Source organism: Symphalangus syndactylus, chromosome 9, assembly GCF_028878055.3.
Source record: "Symphalangus syndactylus isolate Jambi chromosome 9, NHGRI_mSymSyn1-v2.1_pri, whole genome shotgun sequence".
NCBI classification, from domain to species: Eukaryota; Metazoa; Chordata; class Mammalia; order Primates; family Hylobatidae; genus Symphalangus; species Symphalangus syndactylus.
In genome coordinates this window covers 120,815,113-120,834,667 of record NC_072431.2, presented here as the reverse complement: position 1 = coordinate 120,834,667, position 19,555 = coordinate 120,815,113, and the positions used below count along the sequence as shown (strand labels likewise).

General features: G+C 43.6%; 1 protein-coding gene across 2 annotated transcripts in view; it reads left to right on the top strand.

The window, feature by feature from the left end:
* Nucleotides 1–18,690, top strand: part of ADAMTSL1 (ADAMTS like 1) — a 956,380-nt gene extending 937,690 nt beyond the window's left edge. For both annotated transcript variants that reach the window (XM_063609087.1, XM_055294157.1), the window contains 3 exons: nt 13,550–13,659; nt 14,453–14,673; nt 16,202–18,690. In XM_063609087.1, coding sequence (XP_063465157.1) covers nt 13,550–13,659; nt 14,453–14,673; nt 16,202–16,308 — 438 coding nt within the window. In that variant the 3' untranslated portion in view covers nt 16,309–18,690. The remainder of the gene's footprint in view (nt 1–13,549; nt 13,660–14,452; nt 14,674–16,201) is intronic.
* The last annotated feature ends 865 nt before the right edge of the window (nt 18,691–19,555 follow it).

Sequence of the window (19,555 nt, the reverse complement as noted above, 5' to 3'; positions counted from 1 at the left end):
GCCACAGTAGGAAGTGAAATGCTATCACTGCCACCTCCTCCTTTCACATTCTGATTGGCCAGGAATAGCTTTTGTTGGTTGTCCAGCTGAGACACCCCCAGAGCAGCAGGCTTTTAATTCTTTGTGTAATTCTATGAACCAATGTGATTGAATGAATGTTTTTAGGCAGTTAGCAACTCAAAACATCTTGTAATTGGCCGTCTATACATTATTACATTCATGTCCTCCATTCCCACCCCCAGGTGTGTCCTTTGGGAAACAATCACCAGCGACTTTCTATTAAGTTAACACACTGTGGCCATCTTTAATGAAAATCAAATGTTTTTGGCCATAGAGTTCACGTTCCATTGGCTGGTAAGCCATTTGTGTCCCAGGTAAGTTGAAGCTACTGCTCAGTGCTAGCCAATCAACATGTCTAGCTGGAGACTCCTTTCTGGAGCTTCTACTAACCCCTCCTTATTTCCAGTGACATAATGTATATGCTTCACAATCAAACAGGCATGAGCTCCCCTTGCCTGGGGGAGTATCATCTTTCTCCTACCTGGAAAAGCCTACTTCTCATAGCTCACATTCATCTTAAGACAGCTCTGCTTCCAGGCCCTCGAGGCTTATTGGCAGTTTGTAAAACTGATGACTGTGTCATCAAGGTCACTCAAGGAGGGACGTACGTATGGTGCACCAGTGATTGTGTTTCCTAACAGAGAGAAAAATACATAGGTCTTTCTCCATTCCTTCCCCTCAAAAAATTCACCCCCTTCCTCCTTTTTTCTACAACCCTCCAGGCCAGTATGTTTCCAGCTTTAATGTGAATCACCTGGGAATCTTATTAAAGATGCAAATTCTAATATGGTAGGTCTGAGGTGGAACTAGGGATGCTGAAATTCTCAAAACTTCTGGTAACATCAATGCTGCTAGCCCAAGGGCTACACTTGAAGGAGTAGCAAGGCTTGAGGCATTACAGATTGCAGACAAATGCTTCATCTCACAATCCTGTTGATGTTTTTCTGCTGGTAATATTGCCGATATTGTGCTTCAAACTGTAGATGCTTCTCAAACCTCCACATTCCACTCCCGTGAGACACAAAAAAAATCCTTTTGGAATAGTGTTATGCAAATGTTTTTTCTTCTGCCTACCTTCTTGAAGTCTATGAAAACCATGCTGATTTTAGTCCAAGTAAAACTAAGACCACCTTCTTAGCTCCAACAATCTGACTTCATGTAACAATTCAGCTTTCTTTTAATCCAACATACATTTATGGGACACCTGTCTTGGGAGGGGAATGTGTCCCATATAAGCATGCGTGAAGAAATGAAGGGAAAAGCAGCCCACAATGTTTGCAGGAGAATGAGGTGACAGGTGACAGGATAGAAATAGAAATGTGGCCTGGAAAGCAGGTGCAAGATCATAAAAGGGTCTTGTATGCTGCACAAAGAATTTGGATTTTATTGTAAGTTCAACTACAAAGATTTTTAAGAAGGAATGGCAAAATCAGACTTTTAAGAATGGCTCATGCTGGTAATCTCAGCTACTCAGGAGGCTGAGGCAGAAGGATCACTTAAGAGGTTGAAGCTTCAATGAGCTGTGATCACACCACTTTCACTACTCCAGCCTGGGTGACAGAGCAAAACCCTTTTTTTTTTTTTTTTTTTAAAAAAGGTATGCTGTCTGCAGTATAGTGACCAAATTGGCAAGTGAAAGGACTACAGAAAGAGAAACGTAATCTAGGTGAGCAATTATGGTGATCAGAATGAAGGTATTGAGCAGTGCCAATGGAGAGGAATCCATTTCCTCTTTATAAGTGTGATTCGCATGGCTTCCACGATCCACTGGATATCAGGGATGAGAGAAAGGAAGTCAAAATTTGACTGGAGGTTCTGAATTGAACAACTAGATAGGAATACAGACAAAAGAGGGTGGAATGGTGCTTTATGGGATTGTTTGGGACATGTTTAGTATGAGATATCTAACTAACTAACTACAGATGCTCATTAAGTAGTCGCACATATAGGTCTGGGACTTAAAGGAGAGCTGTGCTAAACACTATCAATTTGAAAGTTATTAGTATACAAGTGGTGGCTAAGAATCATAGATGGTATCACCCAGACAGAGGGAAAGGATCAGATTAAGAAAAGGCACAGGACAGAACCCTGAGGAACACAACACTAATTAAACAAGGGAAAGAAGAGGAAAAAAGATTAACCTAATGAGTAGGAAAATTCACAGAGACCAGTGGAGGAGCTTTTTGCAGAAGGAAGGAAGTCAATGGTATAAAAATACATCCAACAGAATAAACAAAATACAAATTAAGCATTGGCCTTATTTTATACATACAGTGCATATTCAAACTTGACTGACAGGCAGTCACTGGTAACTCTGTGAATGGCAGTTTCAGTGTAAAAGTAGGCACTGAAATCAAACCAGCAATAGGTTTAGTTACAAATGAGAGTGGAGGAAATAAGTGCTTCCAGGGACACATTACTTCTTCAAGAATTCCCAGTGTAGTCAAGGGACATTAGCAAAATGGCAAATTAGGATGCTCCAAGTCCATGTTCTCTTACAGAAGCATCAAAAAAACAACTAGAAACTGGCTAAACTAACCTTATAAGTGCTCTGGAAAACAGCCCAAGTTCTACAGCAATGAAGCAAACAGCCAATAAAGAAAAAGCCATCTTTAAGATGATTGATAGGAAATTTCCTGGTATTTTCATTCATCCTTGCCCCACCCCCTCCCCCATGTGGCATGGTTTTGATCTTGACAACGTGGCAGCCACTACTTTTGAAATCTGCAGAAGGACCACAGACCTGCAGACACCTGGGAAAAGAGATTACAGGTGGAGATTGACCCTCTATACAACTGACCCTCTGAAGTCCCAAGGAGAGCCTTGAGTGAGACTCTGGGAAATTAAGACACTCAAAAGCAGCTACGTATAATGGAGAAGGCCCATACACACCACATAAAAGATCTGAGAAGACCTTACGCTTTCACCTCAGACTGATTACTATGCTCAGAGTATACGCAGCTAATCAGTGACAGACTGCCCAATCACAGAGCCAGTCTACACAGAGTAGGAGAAATGGCTATTTTTCAAATGCCCAATTTTCAGCAATAAAATCACGAGCCATACAAAGAAATGGGAAAATATGGCCCATTTTAAGGAAGAAAATAAACATAGGCATTGAACATTAAAGACAAACACTTTAAAACAACTATCTTAAATATGCTAAATTGGGAGCTGAAAGTACTATAACTGAATTGAAAAATTTACTGGCAGGATTCAACAGCAGATTTCGCAGGCAGCAGAAAGAATTTTCAAACTTGAAGATAGATAGGCCAGTAAAAATAGAAGAAAATAAACAGAGGAGTCTAAAAGAGTTGTGAGACACCTTCAAGTGAACCAACATATACATTTTGAGAGTCTCAGAAGAAGAGAGAAAGGAGTTGAAAGATTATTTGCAGAAATAATGGCCCAAAACTTTCCAAATTTGATGAAAGACATGAATCTACAAATCCAAGAAGCTAAACAAACTCCAAGTTGAAAAAGCCAAAGGGACCCACATTAAGACAGATTAAAATCAGTCTTAAATAAGAAACAAAGAGGGAATCTTGAAAGCAGCAAGAAAAGCAACTCATTGTGTACAAGAAATTCTCAATAACATTATAAACTGATTTCTCAGCAGAAACCTTGTAGGACAGAAGGCAGTGGAATTATATATTTGAAGTGCAGAAAGAGGGGGAGGGGCCAAGATGGTTGATTAGAAGCAGCTGCAGTCCACAGCTCTCACAGAGAGGAATGAAAATGGGGAGTCAGTGTGGCACCTTCATCTGAAATATCCAGGTTCTCTCACTGGGACTGACTAGGCAATCAACTTGACCCATGGAGAATGAAGAAAAGCTGGGTAGGCCACTGGCCCACCTGGGAGCAGCACAGAGCCAAAAAACCTTCACCCCAGCCAAGGGAAGTGGTAAGTGATTGTGCAACCCCACCCAGGAAACCACACTTCTCCTACATATCTTTGTAATACATGTGATCAGGAGATCCCCTAGTGAGCCAATGTAACCAAGGCCTTGGGTTTGACACACAGAGCTGTGCAGTCTCAGCAGAGCAGTTGCTCAGGCTCACACAGAAACCCAGGAGTCTTTAAGACTCAGGCCCTGGGAATCCCAGCAGCCAAGCAGCATCATTCTGCAGGCCCCACTTAACATGGCACCTCAGAAGTTAAGACCCACTGGCTTGGAATTCCAGTTGCCTGCTGAGTGCATCAGGCTGGAGACTGCCTGAGACAAATTAGTTCCTGGGGGAGGGTTGGCTGCCATTTCTGCACTCAGGTCAACCCAGCTGTTCTAGCCTGCCAGTTCCAGTGAGTCCTGGCAGCCCAGATGAGGGGAAGCCACTCACAACACACCTGCTGTGCCAGATAGTGGCCAGAATGATTGTTTAAGTGGGACCCTGATCCATCTGGCCTCCCTGCAGGAATTTCAGCAACTCCAAACAGGGTTATACTAACAGATCTCTCATCTCTCCCTGGGAGAGAGACCCCGGGGGAAGGGGCAGTGAGTCTCTGCACTTCAGTTACTCAGCCTTCCCAGAACTGCCTGGAGAGTCCAGGCAGTCTGGACAAGGAAGGGTTCCCCACAACACAGCACAGGTGCTCTACCAAAAAAACAGCCAGACTGATTCTTTAACTGGGTTCCTGATCCCATCCCTCCTGACTGGGTGAGACCTCCCAACAGGGGTCTCCAGACACCTCCTACAGGAGCATCTGGCCCAGCAACAGGTCAGTACCCACCTGGAACACAGCTCCCAGAGGAAGGGGCAGGCTGCCATCTTTGCTGTTTTGCAGACTTCACTGGTGATACATCCAGGTAAGGGGAAAACCCAGGCAACTAGGGCCTGGAGTGATCCCCCAGCAAACTGCAGCAGCCCTACAGAAGAGTGGCCTGACTATTAAATAGAAACCAATAACAACAACAACAAAAAAGACCCCACAAAATCTCCATTCAAAGGTCAGGTCAGCAACCTCAACAAAGGTAGATAAGCCCATAAAGATGAGAAAGAATCAACAAAAATGCTGAAAACTCAAAAAGCCAGAGTGCCTCTTCTCCTCCAAATGAATGCAACACCTCTCCAGCAAGGGCACAGAACTGGGCTGAGGCTGAGATGGTTGAATTGACAGAAGTTGGCTTCAGAAGGTGGATAACAGGCTGGGTGTGGTGGCTCACACCTGTAATCCCAGCATTTTGGGAGGCCGATGCAGGTGGATCACAAGGTCAGGAGTTTGAGACCAGCCTGGCCAATATGGTAAAACCCCATCTCTACTAAAAATAAAAAATAAAATTAGCCAGGCATGGTGGCGGGCACCTGTAGCCCCAACTACTCGGGAGGCTGAGGCAGAAGAATCGCTTGAACCCAGGAGGCGGAGGTTGCAGTGAGCTGAGATCATGCCACTGCATTCCAGCCTGGGTGACAGAGCGAGACTCCGTCTCAAAAAAACAAGATGGGTAATAACAAACTTCACTGAGCTAAAGGAGCATGTTGTAACCCAGTGTGAAGAAGCCAAGAATCACAATAAAACAAACAGTAGAGGAGCTGGTAACCAGAATAGCCAGTTTAGAGGAGGAGCACAATGACCTGATGGAGCTGAAAAACACAACACGAGAAATTCACAATGCAATCACAAGTATCAACAGCAGAATAGATCATGCAGAAGAAAGAACCTCAGAGCTTGATGACTATTTTTCTGAAATAAGACAGGCAGACAAGAATAGAGAAAAAAGAATGAAAAGGAACAAACAAGACCTCTGAGAAATATGGGACTATGTAAAAAGACCAAACCTATGACTGATTGGGGTACTTGAAAGAGACAGGGAGAACAGAAACAAGTTGGAAAATCCAGCACCACATCAAAAAGCTTATCCACCACGATCAAGCTGGCTTCATCCCTGGGATGTAAGGTTGGTTCAACATATGCAAGTCAATAAATGTCATTCATCACATAAAAGGAACTATAAATCATGCTGCTATAAAGACACATGCACACGTATGTTTATTGCGGCACTATTCACAATAGCAAAGAGTTGGAACCAACCCAAATGTCCAACAACGATAGACTGGATTAAGAAAATGTGGCACATATACACCATGGAATACTATGCAGCCATAAAAAATGATGAGTTCGTGCCCTTTGTAGGGACATGGATGAAACTGGAAAACATCATTCTCAGTAAACTATCGCAAGGACAAAAAACCAAACACCGCATGTTCTCACTCATGGGTGGGAATTGAACAATGAGAACTCATGGACACAGGAAGGGGAACATCACACTCTGGAGACTGTTGTGGGGTGGGGGGAGGGGGGAGGGACAGCATTAGGAGATACACCTAATGCTAAATGACGAGTTAATGGGTGCAGGAAATCAACATGGCACATGGATACATATGTAACAAATCTGCACATTGTGCACATGTACCCTAAAACCCTAAAGTATAATAAAAAAAAAAAAAAGACAAAAAACACAAGTATCTCAATAGACACAGGAAAGGCCTTCAATAAAATTCAACATTCCCTTCATCTTAAAAACTCTCCAACTAGGTATTCTGAAAATAATAAGAGCCATATTTGACAAATCAATAGTTGATATTATAGAGAATGGGAAAAAGCTGAGAGCATTCTCCTTGAAAACCAGCACAAGACAAGGATGCCCTCTCTCACCACTCCTAGGCAATGTAGTATTGGAAGTTCTCGCCAGGGCAATCAGGCAAGAGAAAGAAAGAAAGCAAATTCAAATAGAGAGGAAGTCCAATTATCTTTGTTTGCAGATGACATGACCCTTTATCTATAAAATCCCATCGTCTCAGCCCAAAAGTTTCTTAAGCTGATAAGCAACTTCAGCAAAGTCCCAGGATACAAAATTAATGTGCAAAAATTGCTGGCATTCCTATACACCAATACACGAACAATAGGCAAGCAGAGAGCCAAATCATGAATGAACTCCCATTCACAATTGCTACAAAGAAAATAAAATACCTAGGAATACAGCAAACAAGGGAAGTGAGGGACCTCTTCAAGGAGATCTACAAACCACTGCTCAAGGAAATCAGAGAGGACACAAACAAATGGAGAAACATTTCATGCTCATTGATAGGAAAAATCAGTATCATGAAAATGGCCATACTGCCCAAAGGATTTTATAGATTCAGTGCTATTCCCATTAAACTACCATTGACATTCATCACAGAATTAGAAAAAAACTATTTTAAAATTCATATGAAACTGAAAAAGAGCCTGAGTAGCCAAGACAATCCTAAGCAAAAAGAACAGAGCTGGAGGCATCACACTACCTGACTGCAAACTATACTACAGTAACAAAAACAGGATGGTACTGGTATAAGAACAGACATATAGACCAATGAAACAGAATAGAGAACTCAGAAATAAGACTACACACCTACAACCATCTGATCTTTGACAAGCCTGACAAAAACAAGCAATGGAGAAAGGACTCCCTACTTAATACATGGTGCTTGGATAACTGGCTAGCTGTATGCAGAAAACTGATACTGGACCCCTTCCGTACACCTTATACAAAAATTAACTCAAGATGGATTAAAGACTTAAATGTAAAACCCCAAACTATAAAAACCCTAGAAGAAAATCGAGGCCATACCATTCAGAACATAGGCATAGGCAAAGATTTCATGATGTAGATGCCAAAAGCAATTGCAACAAAAGCAAAAATTGACAACTGAGTTTAACTAAACTAAAGAGCTTCTGCACCACAAAAGAAACTATCATTAGAGAGAACAGACAACCCACAGAATAGGAGAAAAATTTTGCAATCTGTCCGTCTGACGAAGGTCTAATATCCAGAGTCAAAACGAACTTAAAAAAATTTACAAGAAAATAAGTAACTCCATTAAAAAGTAAGCAAAGACATGAACAGACAGTTCTCAAAAGAAGACATTCACGTGGCCAACAATCATATGAAAAAAAGCTCAACATCACTGATGATTAGAGAAATGCAAATCAAAACCACGATGAGATAACATCTCATGCCAGTCAGAATGGCTATTATGAAAAAGTCAAGAAACAGATGCTGGTGAGGTTGCAGAGAAAAAGGAACACTTTCACACTGTTGGTGGGAATATAAATTAGTTCAACCATTGTGAAAGACAGTGTGGTGATTCCTCAAAGATCTAGAGGCAGAAATACCATTTGACCCAGCAATCTCGTTACTGGGTATATACCTAATGGAATACAAATCATTCTATTACAAATATACATGCATATGTATGTTTATTGCAGCACTATTCACAATAGCAAAGGCATGGAATCAACGCAAATGCCCATCAAGGATAGAATGGATAAAGAAAATGTGGTATATAAAACCATCCTTTGCAAGGACATGGATAGAGCTCAAAGCCATTATCCTCAGCAAACTAACCCAGGAACAGAAAACCAAACATCGTATATTTCCACGTATAAGTGAGAACTGAATGATGAGAACACATGGACACACTGGGGGAAACAACACACACTGGGGCCTGTCAGGGGTGGGGGTGGGAGGAGGGAGAGCATCAAGACAAACAGCTAAAGGATGCTGGGCTTAATACCCAGCTGATGGGATAGTCTGTGCAGCAAACCACCATGGCACAAACCCACACATGTACTCCAGAACTTAAAGGCTGAAGGAAAAAAAAGAAATATCAGAGACTTGGTAATGTAAAAATATAAGGACAGCCAAAAACAAAAAAGAGTCTGGTGCCTCCCTCCCCTCTCTTACCATGTGACAAGCCAGCTCCTCTTGCCTTCCTCTATGATTGTAAGCTTCCTGAGGCCTCACCATAAGCAGTTGCTGGTGCCATGCTTCTTATACTGCCTGTAAGACCATGAGCCAAGTAAAGCCCTTTTTCTTTAGTTAAAAAAAAAAAAAAAAAAGAAAAATTATAAAGGCAGAAAGAAAAAAACTATTAACCAAGAATTATCTGGCAAAACTGTCCTTCAAAAATGAGGGGGAAATTATGACATTCCAGGGAGCTTGTTGCCACTATTCCTGATTACAAGACATGTTAAATGGAGTCCTTCAACTTATAATAAAAAGATGCTAGTTAACTCCAAGCCACGTGAACATATAAAGACTCTCCAATAAAGGTAAATAGATGGGCAGACATTAAAACCAGTATTATTTTGTTTCATAGCTCCACTTTTTATTTTCTATAGGATTTCAGAGAAATGCATAAAAAGTAATTATAAATCTGTTAGTGAATATACAGCATATAGATGTAATTCTCACACCAATAATGTAATTTGTAAATAATGTAAATATTTGTAAATAATGTAAAGTGGGGATGGGAAACAGAGCGGTATACATGTAGAGTTTTGTATGAAATTGATATCAAAATTCAAATTAGATTGTTATAACTTTGGGATATTATATGTAATCCCCATGGTAACAACAAAGAAAATATGTATAGCCAAAGAAGAATGAGAAAGGAAGCAAAATTTGTCACTACAAAAAAGCAACTAATCAATCACAAAAGACAACATAAGTGGAGGGAATTATGGGGGAAAGCTATAAGATGTACATAAAAACAAATAATAAAATGGCAAAAGTAAGTTCTTCCCTATCAGTAATTACTTTAAAGGAATTAAATCCCCAAAGGCATAGATTGGCCTAGTAGATGTTAAAAATAAAAAAGACGTGATTCAACTCTATGCTCTCTACAGAAGACTTGCTTGAGATCGAAAGAAAAAAATAGGTTAAAAGCAAAGGAATGGAAAAAGATATTCCATGTAAATAAAAACCAAAAGCTGAGGTAGCTATACTAAATCAAACAACATAGACTATATAGTGATAAAAGGGTCAATATACCAAGAACATATAACAATTATAAACATGCATGCACCAAACATCAGAGCCCCAAAGTATATGAATCAAACATTGACAGAACTGATGGGAGAAATAATTAGTTCTATAATAGAAACTTCAGAAACCCACTTTCAACAATGGATAGGACAACTAAACAAAAGATCAGTAAAGAAACAGAGTAACTGAACAATACTATAAACCAATCGGAGTAACAGACATACAGAGGACTCTACCCAATAATAGCAGAATACTTGTTTTTTCTCAAGTGCACATGAAAAATTATCCAGAAAAGGACTGTATGTTATGCCAAAAAATAATTCTTAATACATTTGAAAAGGATGAATTTATATAGAGTATCTTTTCCAACCACAGGGAAGGAAACTAGAAGTCAATAGCGGAAGTAAATTAGAAAATTCACAAATATGTGGAAATCAAACAAAACACAAACAGTAAATCAGTCAGAAAAGAAATAACAAGAAAAATTGGAACCTACCTCAAGACAAGTGAAAACAAAACCACAACATACCAAAATGTATGGAGCACAGAGAAAATAGTGCTAAGAGAAAAATTTATGGCTGTAAATGCTTACATTAAAAAAAGAAAGACTTCAAATCAACAACTTAACTTTACACCTTAAAAATTTATAGAAAATGAGCAAACTAAACCTAACGCTAGCAGAAGAGGATAATAAAGATTAGAGAATAGTAAAGAAAACTCAGCAAAACCAAAAGTAAATTCTTCAAAAAGATTGACCAAAATAGACAAACTTTTAGCTGTATTGGCAAAGAAAAAAAGAGAAGACTCAAATTCCTAAAATCAGAAATGAAAATAGAGACATTACTGCCAGTCTTACAGAAATAAAAAGGATTGGCCAGGGACGGTGGCTCATACCTGTAATCTCAACACTTTGGGAGTCCGAAGCGGGCAGATCACTTGAGGTAAGGAGTTCAAGACAAGCCTGGCCACCATGGTAAAACCCCGTCTCTAATAAAAATACAAAAAATAGCCGGGTGTGGTGGTGGGCGCCTGTAGTCCCAGCTACTTGGGATGCTGAGGGTCAGGAATCGCTTGAACCCAGGAGGTGGAGGTTGCAGTGAGCAGAGATCACACCACTGCATTCCAAGACTCTGTCTCAAAACAAAAACATGAAAAAAGAAACCAAGTATTAATCCAAAGTAGAATGGAAAATTCAATCATGGTATGTTCATTAAATGAAGTGCTATACATCAATGAAAATGAACTTCAGTTACATACATAATACATAGTAAGAAAACACCAGATACAAAACAAACATGAAATGTGGTTCATTTATGTAAATTTCAAAAACAGGCATAAACTAAACTGTTTTAAAAGTTAAGTCTCAGTGGTTACATGTGGAGATGAGGAAAGAGACTAGAGAGTAGGCATAAAGTAGGCTCCTGAGTTGCTGACAGCATTTTATTTCTTCACGTGTATACAGGACTAGCTACATAATTTGTGGGGCCCAGTGCAAAATGAAAATATGGGGCTGCTTGTTCAAAAACTATAATGAATGTCAAGGTTGACAGTAGAGCATCAAACCAACCACAGTTTCCTTCTAAGGGAGTAGAGACATCCACACAGCTAGCTTTGCTTCTCTACAGTTGTCCCTTGGTATCCACAGGTGATTGGTGTCAGGAGCACCTGCATATACCAAAATCCACACAAACTCAAGTCCTGCAGTCAATCTCACAGAACCCGCATATACAAAAAGTTGGCCCTCCACATACGTGGGTTTCACATCCCAAGACCTTTGGTTGAAAAAAAAAAAAAAAAAGTATAAGTGGACCTGCCCATTTCAAACCCATGTTGTTCCAAGGTCAAGTATACTCACTTTATAGTAACTCACTGAGATATACTTCATGTTTTAATCACTTTTTTTTTTAGAGATGGGGTCTCGCTATGTTGTCCAGGCTGGAGTGCAGTAGCTATTCACAGGCATGATCATGGTGCACTATAGCCTCAAATTCCTGGGCTCAAGAAATACTCTTGTCTCAGCTTTCTGCATAGCTGAGAATACAGGCATCCACCACCACACCTGGCTGTTACTCAGTTTTCTGTATACACACTGTACTTCACAATAAAAAGTTATTTTTTGACCAGACACGGTGGCTTACACCTGGAATCCCAGCACTTTGGGAGGCCGAGGCAGGCAGATCCCCTGAGGTCAAGGGTTCAAAACCAGCCTGACCAACATGGCGAAATCCTATCTCTACTAAAAATATAAAAATTAGCCGGGCATGGTGGCACATGCCTGTAGTCCCAGCTACTTGGGAGGCTGAAACAGGATAATCACTTGTACCTGAGAGGCAGAGGTTGCAGTAAGCAGAGATTGCGCCACTGCACTCTAGCCTGGTGACAGAGTGAGACTCCATCTGAGAAAAAGAAAAAAAAAAGTTATTTTAAAAAATATGGTTAAAGAGGTAAATTTTAGCCACTCAGGAGGCTGAGGTGGGGGGAATCACTTGAGCCTGGGAGGTGAAGGCTGCAGTGAGCTGAGATTGTGCCACTGCGCTCCAGCCTGGGCAACAGAAAGAGATCCTGCCTTAAAAAAAAAAAAAAAAAAAAAAAGGTACATTTATGTGTATTTTACGATTTTACAAAAATCCCAGTTATTGGTGTTAGGGGGGCATTTTTTTTTTTTACATTTACCTCAACCTCCATGTGTTTGTGAATAACAGTGTCAAACTAGGCCCTTCAGAGTCCAGAAGACCAATAACTGGCCTTGGGCACAGCTGTCTGACCCAAGAGAGCTACTTTTACCTTAAATCCTGCTCTTTCAGTGGTTCTTAACCTTTGAGGTCATGGATCCCTTTGAGTACTTGATGAAAGCTAGAGGGAGCCTCTTGCTAGAAAAAAGCCAATAAACACAAAACTTTTGCTTATACTGTTAAGGATTAACACCCCAGCACCACCCCCAATGGAACCCTAGGGATCCAAAGACCCCCAAGTTAAGATCCTTTGTTCTAAAGTGACCTCCATGGGATGCCTATCCTCTTGTTCTACTGAAATAGCAGATGTTGGCTAAAGGCCTGCTGCTTTTGTATTTCACAGACAGTTGTTGCTAGGTGTATTTACTGTGACAGGGTCAGGCTCCATGAACTCTGGGGAAAGTTTAACAATCTCCATGAGCACATAGCGAGAGAATATGAGGGAGGACTCTGCATACCTAAGTCTGCTTTCTGTTCAGTCATCTGAAGTTTAACCTGCAGAAAATGAAGCCAGGGTAAGAAAGGATGGAGTTGGTTATTTGGATGACTTTAGCAAGAAAACGATAAACCATATTACCCTCTCTGCACCGAAGGGGTGGCTATATTTAGGGGTCTTCAGTTCTAAAGTCTACCACCACATTCCTAGCATATTATGCCAAAATATCTTTCATATGATTAATCTGAGAGGGGCTTGACTTTCTCTTGCTGGTTCTACACTACCAATAGCCATTTGCTGGCAGAATGCCCACAGACCACAGGAAAGCTAACCATCCCATAAAGAAAACATATCAGTGAATGTCTTTTAGTTAGCCCAAAGAGGGAAAAGATTAATGGTCTGAGAGCTTCCAACAACACCTACACAAGGATCTTGCATCCCATGCAGCCCAAGCATGGCGGCCTCCACCCTTGACTTGGCTAATGTGCTGTATGTTACCTTTTTCTGCTTTCCAGTGCAATGGGCCTTGTATCGGGCCTCACCTAGCTGTGCAACACAGACAAGTCTTCTGCCAGACACGGGATGGCATCACCTTACCATCAGAGCAGTGCAGTGCTCTTCCGAGGTAAGAGAAAGCCCTGAATCTCCTTTTCCCAGCCCCACGTCAACAACACAGAAAGATGGTGCTGAGTGAATGTTTCTCCTCCAACTTACCACAGTTCCAAGCCCCGCCCTCTCACCTCCATTCACCGCAAGCCACTGGCCTCCCCAGAGGCAGATGACTCAGTATCAGTCTTGTGCTTATCTAATGGGCTGGGCTGGGCTTTTCTCTCTTAGGGATGAAGAGTGCAAGGGTGTTATTCTTCTGAGAGAGGCCTCATACCTCGAGAGACCCACACAAGCCCCAGGGTGGGCAGGAGGTGAGGTCTGCACAGCGGCCACCAAGTCTCAAAGACTCAAGCCTCTCACTCTTGTTGATCTCCCTCTAGAAGTTAGGCTAAGATGAGAGCCCTTGTTCCTGAGTCTCAACCTACCATTCCTATCCAGTCCCCATCCTTATGACACTTCCTTATAGATGTCCCCCTGGGGCACAGGGACTCACCACCCCCACCTAAGAGCCCAGCCTGTGAGACCAGGCTCCACCAGTGTCCACACGGGGGACAGCTTCTTCTTCAGTCATGTGGTGAGATCCTTATTCATTACAGAGAAGAGCAGATGGAGGCCCAGTAAGAGGAGATAGCCTTCTTGAGATCGTATGGCCATTTAGTAACATCACAGAGATCAGAACCCAGGTCTAGTAACGCTGAAAGTTCTTGAGGAATCACCTAACATTTCTGAGTTTGCAGCACTGTTTTCACATCTGTCCTGATTCAGCCCCCACAAAAGCAAACCTTAACCCTGCCACCATCCTCCTGCAGGCCCGTGAGCACCCAGAACTGCTGGTCAGAGGCCTGCAGCGTACACTGGAGAGTCAGCCTGTGGACCCTGTGCACAGCTACCTGCGGCAACTATGGCTTCCAGTCCCGGCGTGTGGAGTGTGTGCATGCCCGCACCAACAAGGCAGTGCCCGAGCACCTGTGCTCCTGGGGGCCCCGGCCTGCCAACTGGCAGCGCTGCAACATCACCCCATGTGAAAACAGTATGTTCCAACCCCAAAGAACCTTCTGCAAATTCCCCACAGAGCATCGAGTGCAGAGAGCAGTCCCTAGGACTGACCCTGAGCACAGGGCATGGGGTCAGCTTCCCCAGGGATTGTGAGCTGGTGGTGGAGTTGAGCATTTTCAGTGGGGTGCATGGGTGTGTGCAGAGAGGTGTATATAGGCATGACAGGGTATGCCCCAAGGGCTTCCACGATCTCCATCTTGGCCCTGAGAGAGCCAGGTGCTGTTGGCCCAGTGCTGGAGGAAATCAGCCTCCAGTTCCCCTGCAGTCAGTCTGGCTGGTTCCCACAGGGGTTGACTCATCAAGAACTCTCAGAGGCCAGGCTGCTAAACAGAAAGTGCTGTTAACTCTGAAGGAGCACAGAGTGCCTCCTGCTCAGCCAACCAGCTCTGTGCCCATCACAGCTCTGCTTCTCACCCAACATGAACCTGCTGACCCCCTCCCTCCCAGCCCCACAGGCATCCCCTGGAACTGTCCAGGACCCCCCAGCCTTGGAATTTGATACCCACTTCACTCCCTCCTCCTCATCCCAATACCATCATTTGTATTCCAGTTGGGAAGGAGTTTATTTTTTTCTTCCTCTGAACCCAAATCAGAGTTACTTACCCATGAGAAAGGCGGCAAAGCTTGAGGCAAAGAGTAGGAAGTAAAAACCAAATGTAGCTGTGCAGTTTTATCCCAAACCGGGCCTCACTGAGCAATAAATTCCCAACACTAAGGCAGATGCCATGTAGGCAAATAGCCCACTTCTTTTTACATGCTGGGGGATGGATGATCTTTGTACTCGGGTAGTATTACCCCATGTTTGTGTCAGTGGCCCACCATGCTCAGAGAGAACCAATATTCAATGCACATAGTTAAAACTTACCAAACCAAGTCAGCACAATATTTAAGACCATCTAGTCTGTGCCAACACTGAACTAGAACGTCCTGGTGCTTGTTTAAGGCATGGTGGGTAGAAGGAAGACAGACTGGAGGGCACATGAAAATAAAGCTTAACAGAGAAAGTAGGCCCAAGTGCGTGGGGATGGGGGGCATCCGATGCAAGTTTCACTTGCACACTCCTGCAAAGTGGGGGAGAACGCAGTCCTGGGAACGATCTTGAGGAGAGTCGTTTACTTAAAATACCAAAACCCATGGGAAAAGGCAGGTTTGCCTAGGAGGAGAGGTGATCACCCAGGAGATGAGGTAATCCCAAGAAGATAGAGAAAACAGGCACCTTCAGGAAGTAGAGGGAGCTACAGAAAACAAGCAGACAGCCCAGGGAGGGGCCCCATCATTCAGCCAGACAGCTGCAGGCTGGTGCCACCCCTGCTGTTGGCAGCCTTGGGGAGCAAGTGGCTGAGCTCTGTCAGAGTGAGGCTGGAGAGCGGTGGCCAAGGCGGACCCCAGGATGTACCCCAGTGGCTGAAACCCCCGGCTGCACTTCACACAGGCTGCGTTCATTAGTCTCTGTTTCACATCTCTTTTCTGTCCCCTCTCCCTACCCTGTCCTCCTTTCCCAGTGGAGTGCAGAGACACCACCAGGTACTGTGAGAAGGTGAAACAGCTGAAACTCTGCCAACTCAGCCAGTTTAAATCTCGCTGCTGTGGAACTTGTGGCAAAGCGTGAAGACAGGGCGTGGGGAAAAACTCTACCCTGGCCACACGAAGGACTCACGCAACCACCTCGGACAAAACCTAAGCTTTCTTCATTTTATTTATTTATTTCCCCCTCCCCACCCCACACACACCCTTCCAACCTCCTCCACCTCCACCCTCAAGCATGAGGACGTCCGCATGTTTTCTCTTTCAGTTAGCTGGAGGACAGGATGTTGGGAAAGGAAAGGACAGATGTCTAAAGGAGGTTGCAGAGCAGGCCAGGCAGACAGTGGGGGCTCCCTTGAAGAGCTTCCTCCCTCCCAAACCTGGGTCACAAAGACCTAAGAAGAGGCAGGCACAGCCCCTGGGGACAGCAGGGAGCCAGAAGGTTTGTAGCCTATTGGTGCAAACATTGGACAAATTCCTGTGTCTTCCTAGAAGCGCACTATCACAAACACAGGAGTGTGTTGCTCCTTTGTCTCCTCTTCCCCATCTGTCCCTTTAGTCATGGTTAGGACAGATGGAGAGGGGACACCATGCTGAGGCAGAAACTAGCCCAGAACTCAGTTCTTCTAGTGGGGAAGTGCAGAGAGAGAAGAACTCAAATCACCAGTAGGGAGAGGTAAAAAAGCAAACAAAGCAGGCCCTAAGGCACACAACATTGCAGAAAATGAGGAAGGGAAGGGAGGGGAGGGAAGGGACAGAAGGAAAAAGGAGCCTGTGGTGTTCCCCAGTGGGGCAGGGTGAGCAGGGCTTCCAGGCTGCATGAGGCTCATGGACCGGCTCTGATCCCATGCATGTGCGCATGCTCAGAGCCCTGCTGCCCACGATAGAGCACTGCGCTGCGTGGGAGTCCCCACTCCCCAGGCTATCAGAGTCAACATCCTGCCTGTGCAGCTGCGGCAGAGCCAGCGAGAGGTGGGTCTGGCCATGCAGTAAGGCCACCCTGGCACCTCTTTATCTAAATCAGAAGTCCCCCAGCCCCGCACTAACTGCTGCTGTGGGCCAGGGCCATTTTGAGCATGAATGGCCCAGGTTTTCTGCCTTCTAGGACCTTTGCTGCTCCACTGAAGGGCCAGGGACTATGGTCAACTTGTCAACATCAACCCATTAACTAGTCACTGTGCCAGAGAGTATCTGTCAGGCTGTCAGGTTGTAGCAACCTCTTTATTCCAGAGCTGGCCAGGGACCGGGGTGGGACAGTGGGTTTATGCGTGTCCACAGTACACCCTCCCTCTCCCAGCCTCCAGCCCAGGGTCTGCAGGCCCTCCCGCATGTAGTATTTATCTGGCAAGGTGGGATGGTGGAGGCAGCACCCTGGCAAAGCAGCTCACATACTGCAGCCACACTCATCATCTGTGGTGAGGTGGCTGGAGCAAAGTCAAGCAGCAAAATGAAAACTCTGGGAGTCTTTGGCAAAATCCTCATTAAGCCGAGCAGCTTTGGCCAAGTAATTTTTGCCTCCTTCCCCCGAGTGGCCTGAGTTTAGGAGCAAGTGTGGCCAGAGTCCCTTCCCCACAGATAAGCCTCCCCTCATGAAATGCCACTCACCCCGGGGCTACCATTGACATCAGGACTACATTTTCCAGCCAGCCTGGAAGTAAAATTTGAGAGGAAGACAATATTAATCTGTGTCCCCCCACTAGTGAGCTGTGGACAGTTAAGTTGGGTCTCTTTCTTCCTCACCACAAAAACAGGCTCTAAGAAATCATGTTACTAAAAAATCAGTGTAATGTCTGTTTAAAATAAAAAAGAATGTTTTCTATGTCTGTATATCTTTTGTGAATATTTATTAGGATTTCTTGTATAAAAAAGTGCAATATTAATAATTGTACATTGTCATCCAGAAAAAAAACTATTGGGGGGACTTTATTAACTTCCTGCAGTTGTGTTCCTGTAAACTCAGTAGTGATTATTGTATTTTTCCTATTTTTAATAGAACCTGGTGTTTAACTCTGGATCCATTCACTGCACAGGATGTGTTGTAAAAACTAACATGGGATGCGGAGGCAGTAAGAGGGAATTCATTTGTGGCACAATAGTTATGCATGGAATGATAAAGACAAATTCCATACTACTACTAACGTGGTTAATTATTTCTAGTTCAACAGCGATTGAAAATCAGTGGTCACTATTTACATTTCCTAAAGAGCAAGCATCCTCCAGCTCCATGTTGGGTTGGAGCAGTTGGCAGTGGGTCTCAGTGAGCTGGCAGAACCTAGGTTTGGGTGGGAAGCAGAATGCTCATTGCATGAAATGAATGTACATTTAATGTTTGTTCTGTGAATTGCAACTCAGCAGCACCACAAGACAATGAAGGCTGCTAGCTAATGTGGAAGGAGGCACTTTCTCCTCTAAAACACAAAACTGTATTTGTATTTTTTGTACAGATAATACAGCTTATTTATTTAAATCTTGTCGTCTGAGTCTCTATTAAACTCAGCCTTCCCCTGGTGGTTTATGCAGGGAGCAAGAGACGTCCCTGTCAGTTGGGTGGTTCCCAGCCAGTTATTTGTATCTGGCTGAAGTGGAAGGATTGCAGTTTTCATCTTTACAGAAGAAGCTCGGGGCCCATGCCTAGAAGTGCTAGCTCTGTAAATAAACCCAAAGAAGCTGCGTTTGTAGATGTACACACATTCAAGCTGAGTGCAGCCAAATGAGGTGACAGTTAACTCATTGACAGCCCTATGTGGTGGGAAGATGGGAGCCACAGTACCTTCGAGAAGTGAAGCAAACAGGGACATCTCTTGGGAGAGATGCAGACTTGGGTGTGGAATTATCCTCACTCATCAGGCTTCCTACCAACAGAGACACACACAGCGGGAGGCAGCTGCATGGTGAAAGTTCGGATGTATGCTATTAATAAAGACTAACACTTATAGATCACACCTACATTTAATCCTCACATCAGCCCTATGATTATCTCCATTTACATATGAGAAAACAGCAGTCCAAAGAAGCCCAAGGTCACCCAGCTGGGGGAACTAGGATTCAACGTCAGGCAGTCCTACTCTAGCCAAAGACTTGATTTGACCCACCATGCTGCCTCCCACCCCGCTGCCTGCAACTGCCGTGCCACAGCCCCTTTTGGCATGCATGTCATTCTTCCCTACTGCTTTAAGGTTGGTCAATGACAATTAACAGGACATTTTACTGAAATTGTCACTTTCTCCTGCCCTAAAGACAGTTCTTTTACCATGATAGCACTTCTAGCTCCCTATTTTTAAAGCATTTTAATAAAAACAGCTACTGTAGGCAGTGCAGGGGGGAGAAAAGCA